At 32.6% G+C, this 22,102-nt stretch overlaps 3 protein-coding genes and 1 long non-coding RNA gene across 4 annotated transcripts; 2 read left to right on the top strand and 2 right to left on the bottom strand.

The window, feature by feature from the left end:
• The first annotated feature begins 10,144 nt into the window (after positions 1 to 10,144).
• On the top strand, positions 10,145 to 13,078 carry LOC145012078 (heavy metal-associated isoprenylated plant protein 26-like). The gene is made up of 2 exons (XM_078970855.1): positions 10,145 to 10,319; positions 12,427 to 13,078. The coding sequence occupies exons 1-2, from the start codon at positions 10,236 to 10,238 to the stop codon at positions 12,805 to 12,807; spliced, it is 465 nt and encodes a 154-aa protein (XP_078826981.1). The 5' UTR covers positions 10,145 to 10,235; the 3' UTR covers positions 12,808 to 13,078.
• Positions 13,079 to 13,149: 71 nt separating this feature from the next.
• Positions 13,150 to 13,973, top strand: LOC145012079 (uncharacterized). Its single transcript, XR_013664377.1, has 2 exons — positions 13,150 to 13,571; positions 13,703 to 13,973. It is a non-coding gene; the product is annotated as an uncharacterized LOC145012079 (long non-coding RNA).
• A 655-nt stretch (positions 13,974 to 14,628) lies between these two features.
• Positions 14,629 to 15,750, bottom strand: LOC145010309 (uncharacterized). Its single transcript, XM_078968868.1, has 2 exons — positions 15,413 to 15,750; positions 14,629 to 15,325 (listed from the first exon to the last, which is right to left on the bottom strand). Exons 1-2 carry the CDS (start codon positions 15,748 to 15,750, stop codon positions 14,629 to 14,631), a joined length of 1,035 nt encoding a protein of 344 aa, XP_078824994.1.
• Positions 15,751 to 15,759: 9 nt separating this feature from the next.
• On the bottom strand, positions 15,760 to 16,569 carry LOC145010310 (uncharacterized). The gene is made up of 2 exons (XM_078968869.1): positions 15,964 to 16,569; positions 15,760 to 15,879 (listed from the first exon to the last, which is right to left on the bottom strand). The coding sequence occupies exons 1-2, from the start codon at positions 16,567 to 16,569 to the stop codon at positions 15,760 to 15,762; spliced, it is 726 nt and encodes a 241-aa protein (XP_078824995.1).
• Positions 16,570 to 22,102: the final 5,533 nt, after the last annotated feature.

The raw sequence follows: 22,102 nt of genomic DNA on the forward strand, positions 1-22,102 counted from the left end.
TATATATATATATATGTGTGTATATACATGTGTGTGTATGTGTTAGAATTACTTTATTTAAACGATAGGCTTTTATATAAAGTCGGTATATTAATATATACAACATCTAGTCATGAATAAAGAAAGAAGCACACCATCACTTGTCCCTTTGACCATGTTGGACGAAAATCAAGAAGCATAGGCTTTGGTTGCTTTCTCTATGTTTAATATACACCCCCATACTTGTTAGAAAGGTGTTCCATGCTTTTGCTTTATACCAACATCCTTTGTCTACATTGGATAGATTATAAAAGGGTGGTCTTGCAAGTACATGGGACTAGTTCTTGGAATCTTCATACCTCTCTTTTTGAAGATGAAAAATCGAGAGCATGAGGGTGTTATGGGTCTACCAAATTTCGAGCTTTACAAGCTCTGTTTCTCCTCCATTCTCTTGCCAATTGGTGCTAGATTTATGTATCTTAGTTGCTTCACCTCTGGACGTATATTTGGTATATATTTCTAAGGCTAATGAACAACTAATACAAGTGTATACTAGCATGTTTTAATGGTTCTACTCTTGATTGGTGAATACTTCTAGAGATCTCTTAATTTAGAGCTTAATGACATCTTCATCAACTTCTAACCTCCCATGAGGATCAAAATCCATAAATGTTGTTATGCTTTCTCTTCTATGGTTGTTTTAATCTTTCTAAGTCTTGCAAAATGAACCTTCGTGGGAATAAAACTAGTTTTTTTTTCAAATCTTAAGTCTTCCATTGCATTGTTTATATTTTTGAAACAATTTTTGAATAAAAACCCAACAGCTGTCATATGGGATTAATATGAACCCGACACAGCTACATACTGTCATACAGGGTTGATATGGACCTGACACGACCACGTGTTGTTATATGTATATGTTTATTGTATATGGTATTTTGGGGGAGCTCACTAAGCTTTGTGTTTACAGTTATGTTTATGGTTTAAGGTACTTCCGGTACAAAAGGTAAGGGCCTGACAGTTATGTTTATAGTTCCAGGTACTTGAGATATAAAATGTAAGGTTCCAACATGATCACAGCAAATCCACCCATGTTCCGCATTTTTCTTTGAGATTAGTATTTGTACTCTGTTGATTATTCTCATTTGACATACTTTTTTGGGATTGTTGTGGATATTTGATGGTTTTCAATTAAATTTAAAAAAAAAGTTATCCATGATTTTGAGGTGTTGCACAAAAGTTCATGTGGATTCTCAACAAAAAAAAAACACTTCATAGAATAGGTCACAGTTTATCTTTTGTTCCTCAATTAACAAAAACATCTCAACTCCAATTCTATATATGCTAAAGTATGAAAACATTTTTTACTTCACATATTTTAAGGTGTTTTCAACATTCTTATTTTGAAATGAGTTTTAAGATAGGATTCATAGTTAATAGAGCACAACTCTATTTGGAAGGAGTATGACTCATCTCTTAATCGAAACTATTTCCATCAATATTTGATTCTTCTTCTTAGTCATACAATTGCACTAACACATTCTTCAAGAATCAATTGTGATATAAATTTGTAATCACTAAGATCATCATAAAACATGATACTAAAGCACTCACATTTCCTTTCATATTAGAGAAACTTTTATTGTACTGCCTAATAGATTCTTCTTTTTTGTTATGCTACTCATTCAATCTTTTCAAAGTATCAGCATTACGCTTAATCTTATAAACACAACCACATATTGAAACATCATAAAATCATGACAAATATAGTTATCATCATTTGTGGTGGATCTGAAGAGTCCATATCAATATGTACTAGATCCATTAGTCTTTCACTTGCCTCACATAAACATGTGATCAATGTATTAGTCATACTTTTCCATAAGATCTAATATTAGATATACCAAGGCTCAAGAATTCAAGAGAACCTCGAATGACCGATGATTGGTGACATTGTTCCATAAAACCCTAAATAATAAGGAGACCAAACACAAAGATTGGATAATGTTGTACATCTACATATAACACCCTAGCTCGTCTGACACAAACGACTATTAATACATTGATAGTCCTAAATGGAAGATTTCACCGACGATCGAGAGTGCAATAAATGAAGCTAGAATCGACCACAAGTCAGGAGAGATCTATATAAAGAAAACACTAAATCGAACAAAAAACTAGATCTACAAAGATCTAGTGACAAAATAATGACAAAAACTAACATAATAAGCTACCCATAACTATGATACAACGTGGAAAAACTCAAACAATTCTAACATCAACATATCTCTTTTATTAATATTAAGATCCAATTGGTTTACATCAAACTTACAACACGAAACTCATTACACAATCTCTGTTACTCATACAAGTACTCTGAATAAGAAATTAGACAAGAAAAACATTATAGACTCAACATTAATGAGTTAATAAACGCTAACCTATGGGCGACTCAACCAATTTAGGGGCTTTAAGAAAACAAAAAAATTAGGTCACTTTGGTTTTATAACTTAAATGAAAGGTAAGCAAATACATTCAAACCTCAAATCCTTGGTTTAATACACCATCGCTTTTACCACCAAGTCAAGCTCCAACTTGTCTTTGTAATCCAATAAATAGATATAAATACATATATAATTAACAGAATAAGCTTTAAAATTGGGGCCCCTAAGCCCTTAATTAGTTTTTCAAAGGGTAGAGTCGGACTTGCGCTAACCCTAAATACCTTAAGACTCGATAAAGAAAACGAGAGAGTAATTTGTGAACAAAATATACACAAAGTGAGCTTATATCATTTTTCACTCAATACAAAACATGAAGTGTATTTGAACATCATGTGGGAAAAATGATGGGTTTTGAGCATTCTAACACTCCTATGGTGTACAATCAACCCTATGTGCATTGGATCTATGTTTTCATTATTATACATGCAAAATATACAAAATTCCAAAGCATCATCCTAACTAGCATATTATGGAGCAACTATACTACAAAAGTCTAGTTAGATGACATACATTTTGATGAAGCTTGAAGTCTTGAACCTTTAAGAGCTTAGTGCCAACAGTGTGGAAGCCTCAAATGGAATCACACAACACCACCAACAAATGGAATAAATTGAGAAGAAGGTTACTTTGGTTCTCCCTATGAAATCGGCCCTTACCCTCACTTTGTGTATCCACTAGTTCCATTTCATGAACCATAGGATCCTTTATATAGTGTGGCTCATTAGGGTTACACCATGTAAACCCTAATGTGCATGACTTTCCATTTCCTTCATGATCCATGGGTTTTAACCTCTACGGAATATCCATGGGTTACCACATGGGTTAAGCCCAACATGAAGGACAATGGATCACAAGCCCACATATATAAGAATGTGCGATTTACATAATCAATCCTCATATATTTAATTAGTCTCTTTTGATCATAAAATTAATTCCAAATTAATTCTTGATCAATACTAATTAAATAATATGATTTCATATTAATATATTAGAACTTATAATATATTAATATAAATCATACATAACCTTTTCTCATTTGTCTATCCAGTTGTCCCGATGCTATGCAACCCAAATGGACCATGCTACTATCGGGTCGAGTACATACCAATAATAGTTATGGACTTAGACATCTAATCCAACAAAAAATACATTTGTAGTGACAAATAGTCATCAGCCCTTTGAATCAGTAGCTTCCAAACTCCTTTGTGAAATGTCCGGTTGTACATCCAACTTTAAGCTCTACACAGCTACACTATAATTCCAAAACTAAACCATCAAATTTCAAAAGGTTCCACTTTAGTCCCCAACAAACTTATACTAACCAAATTAAGTTAGTAGTATCCATACTTGTTAGGTGGTTAAGATTGTAATGAAATAGACATTATTTCCAACACTAACATATACTGTGGTCTAACACTTCTGCATAAATAAAATTTACAGCTTCCAGCTTTCAGCTACCATGTACCAGCTAGTTTTGTCAAATACGCCCTAAATATTTTTCAATACTAACTTAAAAACTCCGAAAGAATATTGTTATGGTTACATGTGTTTAAAAAAAATATACTTAAAAAAATCCTTCAAATAATCATGGTTTTTGTGAAATTGAAGCTTGTATTTGTTTGTTTTCTTAAATACTAATAAAAGACCCATTGTTGATGTTGAAAAGTATTTTTACATAGTTAAAAGAAAAAAATTTATAAACTATCATGATTTTTATGGGATTTTGCGTAATTTATATTTTAGAAAATTTTAAACAAATATAATACAAAATCTAAAAATGTTCAAAACTTCATTGACATTTATAGGCTAATCTTAAATAAATCTCCATATGAAAATCAAAATTGGATGGGAGCCTAATTACTTAATTAGGATCGGACTGGTCCGGGCTTAAACCCACCCAAAATATGAAACCAAAAAATTTGAAAAACAAAATAAGTTCTTTTCAAGATAACTTTTATCATTATGATATTATTGTTAAATGTTTTTTTTTTTGTTTTTTTTTTCTAATATTATAATGATTTTCAAAGACCAGTTACATACTTTGAGTCTTGGTAGCATTTACTAGTGTCCATATTAATAAAATAAATAAATAAAAGGCCAAGATGCAGCTTCTTTGAAACCACCTTGTAGTGTGACGAGATGCAGTCTTGATGGTCGGTGCAATTTGCAGACTTTCCCATGCATAATCCCATATCTACGCTATTAATAGCTTTCAAATCATCACTTGACACGTGGAAGAGCGTAGTGGTCCCACGACTGCCGACTTTGCCTACTGTATCTACATTTTTCTCACTTCTACTTTTGCTAATTGTACATTAATTATCCTTCTCGTAAACACTTCTTTAAAATAACCCCATAAAACACAGCCTATCCAATGTTTTTAAAAACCTAATTAGGCCGATTCGTTTAAAGGAGGTTTAACAAAGAATCTGTCCGGGTTAACGTCGACAATGAGACATTGACATTTTTAAGTTGATCCTTAATATATTTGTAAATTCATTGTTTACTAATCTTATACGTAAGTTGATAATACTCATCAATGTACTTGGATATTTTTATTTTAAATGACGGTATCAATGAATAAATGTCCCATCATTTCGAATATATAATTTTATGTGATTGTTATGTTATTACATAAGTAATACACTTGTCATAACGTCTGGTGACTTGGTTGACCATAAGTTTTCTTAGTCAACAATTGGAAAATAAAAATTAACACTTAAATAAATATCATAAATTAGGTTTTGTAATTATTTTATACATATGTTTCATTAAATTATGACAAAATTGCAAAAATGGTCATTGTGTTTGTCAAAATTCTGTGATTATGGTCCAAAAAAGTTTGGTGGTGCATCAGTGGTCCAATTTTAGATACCTTGTGTGATTTTGGTCCTTATGGTTGACATTTTTGTGCGGTTTTGGTCCATTGTCTACCTGAAATGACAAAAATACCTTTAACTGATTCTTTTTTGTTTTCTTTTAATTGTATTATTACTATATAATTAAAAATAAATATAAAATAAAATTTCATCACTCTTAAAGACAATAAATCTCTCTCTCTCTATCTATCTCTCTCTCTCTCTCTCTCTCTCTCTCTCTCTCTCTCTTCTCTCTCTCTCTCTCTCTCTCTCTCTCTCTCTCTCTCTCTCTCTCTCTCTCTCTCTCTCTCTCTCTTCATTATGTTGGAGACTAGACCACCATTGTTATTGAACCACCACCACCTGTTAGTCTTCCACCGCCACCGTCACTTACCCAAACGACCTAGCGTCCCTTCCAGAAAAATGAGATATGTAATTGAAAGTCAGAAAAATGGGATATGATGTTGTCGTAGAAGATGATGGAGCTCGACGAAGCTTTTGAGTTTTCAGTCGTTGTTCTTCATCTTTCAGTGATGAGGGTATACTGCCACCACCACCACATTTTTCAGCTTCTGCAAATCTCCTTCCGCCGCCACAATTCTCATTTTCTGAAACCCTAACGTTGTCGCCCTTGGATAAGGGTTTTGGTTCGAGATCTATTTAGGGTTCTCTATAGGGATGTGATGGTACCTGGTGGGGATAATCATCGACAGAGATGTCCGATAACCTAGTGTCGCCGATCTGTTCTTTAGAACTGTTGATTTGATCGATTTAGACTGGTATGGGATGCAAACCCAGGTCTTGGTAAATGGTGAGAAGATGGTGGAGCTCGAGGAATAGTGGTGGTAGAGGGTCATCAGGTTAAGGAAAGAGAGGTGTGTAAATGTGGTGGGATGGAGGTGGTTGGCAGTGAATGGTGGTGACGAACGAAGTTGGGGTGGGGTTTAATTTTTGGCTTGAGCACCCCTTGCACTAATTTGGGTACTGAGTATGTTTATGATCACTTTGTTTAGATCTAAGCAAGAAAGGGAGTTGTTAATGATGGTTTTCAGCTTTCTTAGTGGTTTCCGGCGAGGCAGTGCGAGAAAGGACGATATGGGTGGGGTGGATTACGATAAATAGTGGTGGTGAACGATGGTATGGTGTCCATTGGTGAACTTTTACTTATTTAATGATTGAGAGATGGGGGTACGGGTGATGAAAATGGAGGTGGTTGGCGGCAGATGGTGGTGGTTGGTGGCGAATGATGGTGGTTGGCATCCATTAAGGGTGACATTTCTAGTGAGTGTGTGTGTATGTTTCTGTTGAGATAGACGAAAGAGAAAAAGGGTGGGTGGGTCATTTTTATTTGTTGTAAGTTAAAAAAATATAAGTTAAATAATTTTTATATTTCAACAATTAAAGAAAATGAAAAATAGAAATTATAAGGGTATAATCGTCTTTTTAAGTTACAGGGACCAAAAACAATAGAAAGATCAAATTTTGGACCAGTGATGCACCAACATTTTGTTTTGGACCAAAAACACATAAAATTGCCAATCACAGGGACCATTTTTGCAATTTGGTCTTAAATTATAGTTAAATCTGTTTTAATTCATAATTTTATAAGTTTTATATAGTCGTAACGGATAAACAAGCAACAAGATATTTTGTTAACCTTTTTTAGATGACGAATTTAATTCTTTTAGAAACCACATCTATAGTTCCAGCAGTCATAACATTATTATGTATGATCCATTAGACTATATTGAGAAGCTCCACAATATCTGACATATTGAAAACACATGTACCAAACGCAAATAATATAAATATATATTGATTTTTCATGCACATTTTATCATGTTTTATCATTTTGCATGAGGCAACTTTTAAAACAATATGAGCATAACAAAAACCCCACTACCCATGCAAATAAGAGTGGAAATCTCTATTAGATCTACACATGTGAGTTTACTTTATATCCATTCAAAAACTAAAACATCAGTTGATCGAAGTATTGATCTTCCTTCCAGTGGGTCAGTCAAAAAATTCACATGTGCTTCTTTATTGTAAGAAACCTCGACACTTTTAAATATGTCAAAAGAGCATCCCTAAAAGAGTCTAAGCATGTCTTGTGACAAATAGGACATATCTCGTCAACTGGAAATAAAGTGATCATAAGGTGTACTTAAGGATAGCACGATACTCCACGGATGATATATATATATATATATATATATATATATATATATATATATATATATATATATCATCCGTGGAGTATCGTGCTATCCTTAAGTATATATATATATATATATATATATATATATATATATATATATATATATATTGAACTGGAAAATACAAATATTATAATCCACTCCTAAACTAACACTTAATTCTACCTATGACCACCACGAGACTTGAACCTTCGACCTCGATGAGGGAGGACACCACCTGATACCACTGGGTTAGAAGCCACCAAGACCATTAATAGGAATAACCATGAGAAAATCATGAGCATAAAGTGCACGTAGACACTCAGAAACTTATTACTATCTAAAAGTCATGTCGAACTATATTTTCATGTCTTGGACAATTTTACTACAAATAGTACTCGCCAATGCATGTTCGAATTTAGGACAAGAGTTTTCCTTATTAGTGAAAGCTCTAAAGTCAAATTTTGGAATCCTACCACAAAGACAAGCCAAAAAAACATAAGCAGAATCAATACTACATATGTCGCTATCTCGTAAGATATGATCATGTAACACCACAAATTAGGTTGTGAGGCTAGAAAAGCATAGGAGGAAGCCACTATCGCTGAGTACAACCACAAACCACCAAACCTAATAGGTAACGAAGCAAGTTACCATTGGATGTCCCTAAGTAAAGGAACTTCACAAACTACCATGTCCTCAATCGACCCACATAATCATTTATCAAAGAGCAAAGTTGCATCTCCATGTGAGTAGGTTGGCATGTCCGCGGGGAAAAGAATAGTTTGGCAATGCTCATGTAAGATCGAAGCAAAAAGAGTTCACTCTAAGATCATATAGTTGTGAAAATGGTGCATTAAAACAACAATATTGACAACTCTCTTCATGGCTAACCCACAAATGATTAAGCTCAATTAAAAATAAAATCAAGATGTGACAATTCAGTAAACTTTATAGTTCAATACATTGTAACTAACATATAACATTCAAAACTCATGTGTAAACACTCATCAAAACTGAAAACAAGTCAATGTATTAAACACGACGATTTGAGGCCCTAGGTAATATAAAAAAAATAGAATCTTAGAATGAAATAATTAGTAAAAGAGGGTGACCTTTTTTTGTTTTTTTAATGAGGTCGTTGTTATAAATTTATCTTTAGTATTCTAACATTTTCTGGTTATTTTCTTTCTCTTTTCCACTCAACTACTGTATACCATATATCAAGTTTTTTATACTAAAATAATAAAGCATATAAAAATAAGGCCTTAAAAATTTAAAGGCATTAAGCCATCAATTAAAATACTCTGCCCATTGACAGCAACTAAGGTAGTGTCTGTTTTTTTGTCTGCAGATCTGCGTGACCTCTTCTGTCTGCGCCGTGCAGACCACGTGTAGACATTAGCTTTTGTAGACTGTTTATTTTTTTGAAGACTGCAGACCTAAAAATGTTTGTGCGCCCTCTTCTTGGCACAGATGTGGACCAGAGTCTTCTAACATTTTCAGACATCTTGTAGCCTAAACACACACACACACACACACACACACACACATATATATATATATATATATATATATATATATATATATATATAAAGATTTTTTAATTATATTTTTTCCAACTTTATTAATGATAAACAATTGGAAAAAAAAAATACAAAACTTACAAAAAAACATTCGACGATATAAACTTGATATTTTTGATTATTTATAAATAAAGATTTATTACAATAATAATCGTTGAAGTTGTTTATATAAATATGAAAAAAAAAATCATAATATATTCTTATATTTTTGCCAAATTTTGTAAAACATTATTTAATACAGTATCGTCAATTTCTCGAGAAAATATTTTTGGTACGTTTTTAATGAATTTAATTGAAAAAATCGAAACTTATTTTCATCCATTTATGTATGAAATTCTTTGATCACTAATTATAATGTTTAGTTATAACTTTATAACCAAAATTGTTGGTTTTTATCAAATATATACTTTAATTCATACAATTTATATTTTTATTTTTTATACAATAATAAATAAAAGTTGATCTAGATTCGTTAATTATTTATAAGAAAGTCATAAAAATATTAAAAAATCACTTTCAAGTTTAAAAAAACCAGTTTATTTAGATTTCAGTTTATTTTAGTAGCCCGTAGATATTAAAAAAACAAACAGTCTTCTTTTTTCAGACTGCAAACATTTAGTCCATCTCTTCTACTGTAGAAGTCTACAGATATGATCCGCAGATTACAGACATTTTGCGTTAAAAAAAACAAACAACACCTAAAATTTGCTAAATGTTCATAAATCATAATCAATATTATTTGTTCTCATTACGTATTATATTTCAGTTTCACTTATGTTTGCTATCCTATTTACTTTCTTCACATGTTTGAAACTTAAATGATACAAATATACAATTATGTTTGCCATACTCTTCCTCCCTAACAACTCACTTTGACTTAACTTAGAGGACTGTATAGCAACTTCTCAAAACTTCAAGGCCTTGAATAACTAACAAACAAATCACAAGGGCCAATACGACACTCCATTTCCACTATAAATATATGAAGCTAGCTAACGCCTGTTTTCAAAACCGTATTGACTAAGTAAACGAGAAAAGAAAACTAGCTATCAAGTGAGATATTACCGTTGTCAGAGTAGAAAAATCTAAACCAACAGAGAGAAAGCAGCCATGGGAGCTCTTGATCATCTTTCCAACATATTCGATTGCAGAGGTGGAAGCAACAGAAAGTACAAAAAGCGCAAGCAGTTACAGGTAAAATACAGCTTAATTGCATTCGATTTTTGCTTTATTGTCTACAGATTTTATTCTAATGACTCCATGAACACATACACCCGATCACATATATAGAAATAAAATTCTGTAGCCAAATATAATTGATTCGAGTAGTACTCAGATCCGGTAGGGTTTGAATTTGACATATTCTGATTTCGTCTGAAATTATGTCTGCTATTTGATCGGCGTTCGTGTTCACAAGATGTTTATGTTGTTAATTTAGGTTTCTATCTAAAAACTGGCAAGTCGATTTTGAAATAAGATGATTAAGATCACATACACACGAACGTAAAAGTTGTGAATTTTTATTTCCAGCAAAAAATTTGAAAGATTTTGAAAAAAATGAACACAAATCACGATTCACGAACACTGCTTTAGTATCGGAATTCATGATCTCAAGCGATTTCCCTTCTTCATAATTTCTAGTAAAAAAAATTTGTTTTGGGTTTGTACATTGTGCATTAAAAGTTGTACGGAGATATACGTTGTGTAATGCTTCGGTTATGTGATAATACTTGTCTGCCTTTAGGAAGATGATAGAGAAATAGTAGCTAATGAAAGTGAAAGGAATGATGGTTACAGCCTTGTTTGGCTTTTTCTCATGTCTTAGACCACTAGATAGCTTTTTGGTTGCTTTTCACATATTTTAATCTAATTAAAAATAATACTATATGCCTTTTGAATCTTAAAATATGTGTAATTGCTTTTATTTTAAATTATTATAGAAATATATAGCTTTTTTTTGGGTATAATTGGTAACATGTTAAAACCTGGCCATTCTATTTATATGGTATTATTGGCCGCCTTATGATTAACTTTTGTACTCATTCGATATAAAGTGCTTTTGATATTAATCATAACAACATTAATATATTTTATATTATTGTAATCATGTGCCATGAATGATCATCAATAATTTTAATTTCAATTGTCATGATTTATAGTCGTATTTTATGTTAGTTCATACTTCATAGTACTTATTAAATAAGGAAAGTAAATGCATACATGTTCTCTAGTGGGTAAGTCTAAGGACATTTATGTGTTTTAAACATACCAGTTTTATTTCGGTTTATTCCGGTCCAATACACATCAAATAAAATATTTATAAGATTGTTTTGATTTTATTCCGTGTAACAAAATCGTTTCCTAAAAAACAATTTTTTTTTTAATATTTATAAATTTAATATACATAATCAACGAAATGGTTAGATATCCATCTAAATAGAAGTCCCACGATGCATGTTTGAGTTGACCAAAAAGTGGTCCTTAATGGCCCACATAGACATTATGCCGTTTTGTTTTGGCATGGCACTAAATGTCACACATTTATTTGTCACTCCCCCTTATCCGCCGCTAACCATTCACAATCACCAAATAAATTCTTGCCACCTTTCTCTTACGAAATATGAACATGCCACAAAATTCATAAAGTTCCGAATATTCACAACTCTATTTTATATTTAGAAAATAATAAAAAAGGAAATAATAATTTATTTATCTATTATAATTTTATAGTTTTATATTTTTCTAGTTAAAACATTATTTGCTTCGTAAAATCTATTTAATTATAATACTAGGTGTGAGACCTGTATATTATACGGGTTGATTTAAAAAATTATTAAACTTAAAATATAAAAAGAATATATTTTTTAATGTACAACTTTAAAATAAGAAAAAGAAAGAAACGTATTTATTACAATTTAATATCATATATATGATATTTAATATTTACATATATAAGTATATATTTTAATTAAAAACTAAAAAAACCAAAAATTGACAAGTGGATAATATTTATTTTAAAATTACCAAAAAATGACAAGTGCCAAAACTAATGAGAGATTGACAAGTGGCAAAAAAAAACTTTCATTTATTAAGGAGGATTATTTATTTTTCTATTAAAAGTTGGTTTTTTCGTTGGATGACAATCATTTGTTAATGTTTAATGTTATGATACAAAATATACGAAAGATAAGATGCTATAATAAATAAATTAGTAAAATATATTGCTATTTTTTTTACGTGAAGAATATACAAAAAAAAAAAAAAAAATCTTTCTAATTTGAATTTTTGTGTCCTGTAATAGACGGTGGAGATCAAAGTGAAGATCGACTGTGACGGTTGCGAAAGGAAAGTGAGGAAATCAGTAGAAGGAATGAAAGGCGTAACGTCTGTAACTGTTGAACGAAAGCACCACAAGCTTACAGTTGTTGGATACGTCGAGCCACACAAAGTTTTATCTCGTGTGGCTCATCGTACTGGTAAAAAGGTTGAACTTTGGCCATATGTGCCATATGATATTGTGGCACATCCATACGCGCAAGGTGTGTATGACAAAAAGGCGCCAGCTGGGTATGTGCGGTACGTTGAAGATCCACACAACCAGTTGGCACGAGCCAGCTCTACTGAAGTTCGGTACACCACTGCTTTCAGTGATGAGAATCCGGCCGCATGTTCCATCATGTGATTGGTCGGAGAGTATTTTGAAAATTTAAAAGTAACCAAAAAGACTTTTAAATATACAAGCAAATATAAGTATTGGTGCATATGTTTAGAGCCATGTTTAATGTTTCTTTATTTGTAGAAAAATGATGAAAAGGGAAAAAAAAAATAGCGTCGGGTCTATGGGTTATTTTGTTGTCTTTTAGTTCTTTTTTTTTTGTCGTATTTTATAGTGGATAGGTTTTGTTTTGATATTTGTATATTTTTTTTTATAATGAATAATCTATTATATGTGATATTGTGTGTAACAGTCTTTTACATTTCAAGAAAACATATTTTGTTCTTCCATGGTTTTTATTTCAAACGGCGCTATTTTATGAGTAAAATTATGGGTTTTTGTCATAAAGCTCCCAAATTTACATAAAAAAAACCGGTCGTTTTTTTTACCACAAATGTCTAATATTTGTCCTACATGTTTCATTTCAATGATTTTGACCGGTTCCCCTTAAACAACCGGTTACTTCCACCTTTTTAACCCCCAAACATAAACCTCTTCCGTTAACATTGATCCAAAGTCTTTCCCTCCCCTGTCTTCTATTCTCTCCCTCGTCTTCTACCCAAAGTATCTGTAAAATGTCGACTTCGTCTGCCAAATCAAGCTTCCAAGGTGGTCCAACATTGAGAAAGAAAAGAATAGTTAGATGTGGCTGTGGAGATGTGTGCAAGGTATCTGTTGCTCGAACACCTGAGAACTATGGAAAGAAGTTTTACGGGTGCCCTAATTACAAGGTAAACAATTTGCCCTAATTTGTAAATTTCTTGAGAAACCTTGAAATGGTACAATGAAGAAACCTTGAGAAACCTTGAAACAATTTTCCCTAATTTGTATGTAATTCATACAAATTATTGTTTTTTTCTAGGTGGAAGAAGAGGATTGTGGTTTTTTCAAATGGTACAATGAACAAGATGGTCACATTATCGACCCAACTCACACAAAGCAGAAGCAGGGGCAGGGGCATGGACAGTTGAAGACTTTGGTAGAAATAATTGTAGGTCTTTTGGTTCTTATTTTTGTAATGGTGACAATAATTGTTTTGAAGATGTAAATGTTGTTTTGAAGATGTAAATCATTTTGGATTGGCTTTTGGTAGAATGTTTGGGTTGACTTGGCTTTTGGTTTTTAGTTGCAAATGGAAGTACAATGTTGAAGTTGGCTAGTAACTGTTGTTTTGGATGAAGATTAAATAGCTAAATGGTATATGGTTCATAATATACATTAAATTGCTAAATGGTAAAGTACAATGCTAAAATTGGCTAACTGTAGTTACAAATGATACCTAATATATATGCCAATGGTATGGATCATACAAAATATTTGTGAAATGCAAATGGTAAAGTACAATGAAATGGTACAATGCTGTGAAATGGTATGATGCTGTGAAATGGTAAAATAGAAATTATCTGTGAAATGTAAATGGTAAACATAACAAACATATGGTTCGTAATATACATTAAATTGCTAAATGGTAAAGTACAATGCTAAAATTGGCTAACTGGTAAAGTACAATTGATACATAATATATATGCCAATGGTATGGATCATACAAAATATTTGTGAAATGCAAATGGTAAAGTACAATGAAATGGTACAATGCTGTGAAATGGTACAATTTTGTGAAATGGTAAGAGCAGCAGCTTGAGCAACCTCATTTGGAACCTGGTTGTTGACTTCATCCTGAAATTTGGTTGTTGACTTCCTATTTGGCCTTCTTACACCCAATTTCTTCCTTCTAACATATGGGACAGTTACTTCACTTGAAATTTCACCAACTCTGAAACTTGGGCCTTATAAACCTAATTTCCTCATTTTCTTGCTAGTGTTAGAACTTGAAGCATGCAGACTGCCCTGTTGACTTGCTTGTTGACTAGGTTGAGTGGTTATAGTTGATGTCACAAGTGGTTGACTGCCCTGTTGACTTGCTTGTTGACTAGATTGAGTGGGTACAGAAACATGTGGATTGGATCCAGCTACATCACATTTCCTAGGCCTCCCAATCTTCTTTGGTGGCATAGGAACTGGTACCTTTTTTTCATTCTTGCAACCTTTTTTATTATGCACATACTCAAGACAATTAGCACATCTCACTGTCCTTGGGGGTTTCACCCTTGAAGTGGAACTAAACTTACTCTCTTTCTCACTTGCATGCCTCCTTCTTTTGGTTTTGGGCCTACCAGGCATTTTCCTACCAACAGGTGGCAAAGGCTTGTTGTATCCAGTTAGAGGCCACATATTACTCCCATTCACAGGACTGATGTTTGTTGAGTAGTATTCCTTGAATTTAGTCACTAAAAAGTAGTCACTAATATATCCATCTGGAGTTTGATGGATATAATTAATGGCTGCTATGGCATGGACACAAGGGATTCCAGACAAATCCCATAATCTGCAAGAACAAATCCTACCATCCAAATCTACCTTGTAACTAGTACATGCTCTTCTCACTTCAAATACATTTCCTAAGCTAGGCACTACTAACCAAAGGCTGCATGAAGACAAATGAGTATGTATTAGTCATTATATATCAACTATAATGACAATTAGACAAAGAAACAATTATTTTGTGTCTTACCTAAAGTTCTTTCCAAAAAGATTCATCTTCTTAATCACCTCTGGACATATATTACCTTTCCATTTACTGCATTCATCATTCATAAAGGAAAAACTGTCCATTATGTATATCCTTATCTCTTCAAGCATTGTAATCAAAGGTTTTTTCCTAGCTTCTTCAATTATGGAGTTGAAACACTGTGAAATACCATTCTCCACTACCTCACAAGCAAACCCTACACTCATGTAAGCTCTGCACCATGTTTTGGGTTCTTTTGACATTAGATACTCATATGCACTAGGGCTTATGGTCTTTATTTTTTCCATGTTTCTCAAGAAGTTACCTTCAACACAACTCATTGCATAAGCCTAGAACAGCTTCTTCAACTCCAATCCAGAGAAAGCTTTATTAAAATTTGCATAAATGTGTCTAGCACATTGCCTGTGCTCCACATGTGGCAAAATAACCTTAACAGATTCAAGCAAACCCTGTGAACAAACATATTATCTTAGTATTTATAACCATATTGAAATAATCAAATTGAAGTATACTATAATTATAAGGGAACTTACTTTATGTTGATCAGAAATAACAACCAAATCTACACCAGTACCAAGGTCAAGATCATCCTTCAGAAGCTCCAGAAACCAGGTCCAATTATCCTTGTTTTCCACATCAACAACAGCCCAAGCTATTGGGAACACTTGGTTATTAGCATCTCTACCTATGGCTGTGAGTAATTCACCTTTTACCTGACCCTTTAGGAAGCATCCATCCAACCCTATTACCTTCCTACACCCTATTTTCCAGCAAATACTTAAAGCCTTGAAACATATGTAAAACCTTTTAAAATAATTCTTATCATCTGGATTGTTAGTAACACCAACTTTGCATGTAGACCCAGGGTTTGATCTCAATAACTCTTGGGCATAATCCCAAATTCTTTCATAGTGTTCATTTAATTTACCCTCAATCAATTCTTTTGCCCACTGTTTTGCCCTTCTAACATGTCCTATAGATACCACACATCTATATCTTTGTTTGATGTCACTGATCATCTCCCTAAGTTTAACTTTGGGCTTATTTTCTATCTCAGTTGCATAGTGTCTTCCAATCCATTCCGGGTTAACAATAGACCCAAATTTAAACACTCTAGAACAAAGATGCTCAGAATTCATTGCTTTAACCTGAAAGGTTCAGTCATTGTACATCCATGCTGCATAAAGTCTAAAAGGGCATTTATTATCTTCATGTCTCTTACCACATCTTGCAACAATTCTTCTATTGTTACTCTTCTGAAAGTATATTTGGCACCCTCTATTTACTGCATAGTTTGTCACACAAAATTTCAGTTGTGCAGGTGATTCGAACACGTCCCCTAACTTAGGTTCCATCTTATCCCACCTAACATTTGGATCGTGTATTCTGTATTTGTTAGTCACTTCTTCCTTTGCCTCCTCATCATTTTGCAAATCATTACCATGGTCCACTCAATCTTTCATCTCATCAGTCATACTTGCATTTCTAATGTTCGCATCACAAAGTAGAATGTTAAGAAAATGATCCTTACATTTATCAAGCCTTGATACAAACTCCTGTCGTGGTTTATCATCCATGTAAATCCCGTGCAGCTCAAAATCCATCTCATTTAACCCAGAAAATGGCTCGTAAATTCCAGCAAATGGGTCGTCGTAACCATTGTCTGAAGAACCCATTTCTAACCCCTACACAATCGCAACCATTATCATGAAAAGTAAGGACTTAATAGAGATGATTTCTCGTAAAAAACATGATCAGACCGTAATTTATTACCTCTTGAAAAACTCTAGCTTCAGACAATGAGAATGCTTCACCAAAATGGGAGGGTGGAGAGTGTTAATGGAGGACAAATGGAGGAGACGGGCAAATGTTACCGGTTGCAAATGGGGAAGTAACCGGTTGTTTAAGGGGAACCGGTAAAAAACATTGAAATGAAACATGAGGGGCAAATGTTAGGCATTTGTGGTAAAAAAAAAACGATTTTGGGCATAACCGGTTTTTTTATGTAAATTTGGGGGCTTTTATGACAAAAGCCCTAAAATTATATACAACTTATCCGCTAATCATTTTTGGAACACAAACGAGGTTGTCAATGGTATATTTGTAATTAATATATGTATATTTGATGTCATTTTTGTTAAAATAAACTAGTTGTGAGACCATGTAATACATAAGTTAATTAAAAAATGATTAAGTATAAATGTCAAAATATTTAAGAACTTTGAGTTTATAAAAAAATAAAAAAAAATAATAAATTATTATGATTGAAATGTTTTTTAACTTTTAAATTTAAATAAATAAACAAAAAAAACTAATAAGCTCTAATTTGAGAATATTTAATTTAAAAAGTAAGTTTATTAATGAAATTGATATCTATTTATTACTACATTTATTGTAATTAGTACATTAAATTATTATGTTGAATTTAATAAAATAAAATAACTCATGAAATGACATGTGGAAAAAAATTAATTCAAACTAAACAAAAAATAACATTTAACTAATTGAATGATAGTAAAAAAAAAATATTTATTATAGTAAATATGCTATTTTTTATTTGATTTGAAGACTTTTAGAAATAGGGTCCAATATCATAATTATTGATAATATTTTTTAATAAAAACATGCTCAGTTTGAGTTATCCTTATGACCCAACTGAACAATTAAAAGACAAAAGAATTTTGAAAGAAATTAGTTTATTAATTTGTTATTTTATGATAAATTAATTAGAATCACATTTCGATTATTTAGCGTAAATTCATTGTAGGGATTGGTTGTTAATTAATTAGAGGTTTTGATTAAATGGAACAACTTATGGGGGATTTCAGCAAAAAGGTAGTTACTTTGACATTAAGCAATCGGATGATTGAAAAATTCAGCCTTCCCCTCCCTTCTCCTTAAATTCGACGACAGCAAACTCTTTTAGGTTTGTGGTTTTGCAATTTTCCTCTCTTTCTAAAAGGCTATTTTTTCCTGCTTAGTTGGTGTTCTTAAGTGTGATTTCATTAGAGAGAGATTTTCCTTTGGATCCTTGGCATCCAATCAAAATGGCAAGAACAAAATTATAAGCACGGAGTTCTTTGCCCGATAAAGAGGTATGTAATCTTAACTTTCTTGTGGTTGCAATAATAGTAGGAACATAAGATTCTTGTATGTTTTTGTATGAACATTTGACTACGATTATCATATGCTTCCGTTGTCATAAATTAAGTGTCAGTGTGTTCAAAACCTTACATATCCATCCCATTCATTGTATCATACATCAATAACAACAGTGCTGTAAAAATCTCGACTAATTCCTTATTAATATCTGATTATTCCCTAAGCGATACTCGGTAACTTAAAATAGCAATTAGTATCCTACCTAAACAATGAGTAAAGCTATAAAAGACGATGAACTAGTTCCCTATTAATATCTGATTATTCAATAAACGGTACTTGATCAACTTAAAGTAGCAATTATTATCTTGCCTAAACAATAAGTAGAGTTATAGAAGACGATGAATTGTTAGTTTTTTGAAAAAGTTGTACATGAATGAAAACTATTTGAGAAATAGTTATTGTTGTATTAATCATATTAACCTATTTTGTTTATGTTACGATTGATATTTACCAATTTTATTAATTAGTCATTTAATTTTTAAAAATTTAATGGATTTATAACTTAAGGTCTTCGATTAGTCGTTGATTAATCCCCAACTAAACCAACTAATCTCCGGTAGCTAGTCGGCCAACTTAGTACCGTTTAAGGACGGTCATGCTATTGATTTCAAATTAGGAAATTCTTCGGTTAATATTGTTATCCTTAAATACCAGTTTATTAAAAACAGTATACCAATACTGTGGAAAACGCGATGACAACGCCATTTGGCCTAATTGATATGATATGAAAAGACAATACTTTAAAATTATCAATGTCATTATCAGTTAACTTGAATGTTTGGAACTATCAATTATTTAAGTTTTACTGGGATTTCTAAAAATAGTTTAACGTAATAATCACCAATTCTAGATTTATCAAATCATTTAATAAACAAGGTTAAAGATCCAAATCCTATACACTCATATAGATGTAGCCACTTTTATATACTTATATTATTATATAACAATGCATTTTATTATTTAAATGGTTTTGGCCGACGTATTTAGCGTATGGGATTAATCATAAAATAAGTTGTTTTAGGAAAGATAAAATGGATTAACCTAACCTCATTTAAAATACGCGCAACACTACTAGGTGTAGACAACATATTATTACATGTTACCACATCAAAAGTGTCCACCTCGCCATTTTAGTCACAATTTGATGTTATAACATCAAATATAGAAATGAAGAACACCAAATAATATGGGATAACACCTGCTATTTTCTATTTCTTTTATTTATTTTTTTGGATGTTTTTAATTTCTATTATTCTAATTTATTTTACTTTTTTTATTTACTCATATATTTCTAATTTGTTTTATTTTTTTTTATTTATGTCATATATCAATAAAAAACATACAAATTAATAAAACATAGTTTCATTAAATAGTAAATTAAAAATATCATACAAATTTTTAAAAAAACATTAGAAAGAAAAAAAATGACCAAAAAACATACGATAGTCCTAAAAAACACACAATAATTTTAAAAAAATAAAAATAAAAAAAACATTGATAAACTATTCGTCATCCAAGTATTTGCTCTCGATCTTTGTCTTTATCCTTCGTATCACTTCAGCTCGTCTCGATGGCATATTTTCTTCGTTTGTCGAAAGAGTTGTCAAATCCTTCGATATGCGATCCTGCTCGGTTTCTTGACGAAGGAACTCCAAATGCTAACGTTGCAATTCATATCTTTTATTTGCGATTTCTGTGTAGGCGTTGAATTTTTGTTTCATTTCCGCGTGCTCTCGAAGCTGACTTCCATTCTCCTTCGCATTTCGTTGAGCACGCTTCGCTTTGTCGCACCCCATCGGTCGTCGTGGGAGAGAGATTTCCTCATTGTCGTCAAATTCGTCCGGGAGCTCATCGATGTCCGCTTTGAGGTCGATGTCCGTGCATCTATCGAAAACGTCAACCGAACCCGAACCACAAGATCTCTTTGATTGTTGTTCCGATGATGTTGGCGTTTTTATCCATTTTGGATCTTTCCTCACGATCTCCCAAATTTTTTCGTGCTCAAATACGTGACCTATTTGCATGTGATATTCCTCCCTCACGGCTCTAAACACATTGAACTCATTCGCACTACTTTGTCGTTGAGAAGAAAGTTTGTTGTAGATGAAATTGAATTTGGTGCACTTCCAGCTAATTTGAGCCCATTTGCCACTAAGCATACCGTGATTGCGATATGTGTCATTCTTGTTCAAAATTATGCAGAATTTGACAATCACAGCTTTCCAAAAAGCAATTATCCTTATATCGTTCCCCAAAGTTGGTTGTTTTGAAGTCCGGCACCAAGCCACCGCCAACGCATGCTTTTCGTCCGTTGTCCACCATGTTGGAGGTGCTTCTGTTTGCTTCGCGCCAACCACGACCTATTTCCCTTTCTTTATTTATCTACCCTTTTTCCCGATGATTTCTGACTACCCCCAGCTTACGTCTCGATAACCGTTTCTTGTGTGGGTGGGGGTTGTGTGGTTGTTTGTCGCATAAAAGGCGAGGTAAAGAAGTGCAGTAAGGGTGAGACGGGATTGAAAAAGCTGGCGGAATATGGAATTTAAATATTGTACCATTTTTAAACGGTAAAAAGTTTGCAACACTCGGATTATGCACGTTAAGACCTGTTACCACAATAATGAATGATAACATAATGTCTAATAACGGGAGGGTGGGGCGGTGTTCGCCTGTTATGGCGACGCCACATCGGATAACGCCATAAGAGCATTGTCCATACCCATCCGTCTAAAAAAATGTAAGATTAGCCAGAGCAGAATAATTCAGCAATGTTTCTCTACTAGTGACCCAATCACATGGGGAACCAAAGGGATTTAAACTAAATTCGGATGCATATAAAAAACACGTATACCTATATTACAACCATTCTCATTTTTATTTATTTGGTAATGAGTACATAATAAATTTTCATTTTGGAGTTACAGAAAAATACAATTTTCTATTCAAAATATCTGAACGTAAATCTATAGGAGATCCCAATGTGGATGTTTTATAACACTTGTTACTAATCCTATAAATTTTTTACCATGGCCAAAATGTCCTTTCTTAAAGCTCTTGCAACACTTATGCTACGAGATGTATCTCTCACACCCATAAGGTTGTTGGTATACACAACAAGAACCAGGCTCCTGACTCGGTGGTTGGTTGGTCATGATCGTGCACATAACCCTTGGTGGTTCCATTTTTTAAATACTATTTTCAGTTTCAATCTAATCTGCAGTCCAGAATCAGCCACGTAAGGGAGAAAGCACAAGGCAGCATCACATCGTAGTAGAAGCGATCACATTCAAAAAAGAAGAAGAAGCGATTATCGACAACAACTCAACACGGGCCGATTACTTGTTTACTTGATTGAATGCAATGCACTCCTGCTAATCAGGTAATAGATTATGATGATTATCAATTTATAAGTGTCAACTGAATACTTGAATGAATAGAATAATAGATTATCAATTTATCATATTCATAGAAATTAGTTTAATAGTTTATCACTATATCATATTAATATTG

Source organism: Lactuca saligna, chromosome 8 (assembly GCF_052625555.1).
Source record: "Lactuca saligna cultivar CGN05327 chromosome 8, ASM5262555v1, whole genome shotgun sequence".
Lineage (NCBI taxonomy): Eukaryota > Viridiplantae > Streptophyta > Magnoliopsida > Asterales > Asteraceae > Lactuca > Lactuca saligna.

What these genes read in the sequence shown, in the direction of transcription:
- LOC145010310 (XM_078968869.1), bottom strand. Translation starts at nt 16,569, where the DNA reads ATGAATTCTGAGCATCTTTGTTCTAGAGTGTTTAAATTTGGGTCTATT. An exon ending in TTATTTCTGATCAACATAAA is followed by an intron (nt 15,880 to 15,963) that starts GTAAGTTCCCTT and finishes GTTTGTTCACAG; the next exon opens with GGTTTGCTTGAATCTGTTAA.
- LOC145012078 (XM_078970855.1), top strand. Translation starts at nt 10,236, where the DNA reads ATGGGAGCTCTTGATCATCTTTCCAACATATTCGATTGCAGAGGTGGA. An exon ending in AAAAGCGCAAGCAGTTACAG is followed by an intron (nt 10,320 to 12,426) that starts GTAAAATACAGC and finishes GTCCTGTAATAG; the next exon opens with ACGGTGGAGATCAAAGTGAA.
- LOC145010309 (XM_078968868.1), bottom strand. Translation starts at nt 15,750, where the DNA reads ATGAGTTGTGTTGAAGGTAACTTCTTGAGAAACATGGAAAAAATAAAG. An exon ending in CTTTTTGGAAAGAACTTTAG is followed by an intron (nt 15,326 to 15,412) that starts GTAAGACACAAA and finishes GTCTTCATGCAG; the next exon opens with CCTTTGGTTAGTAGTGCCTA.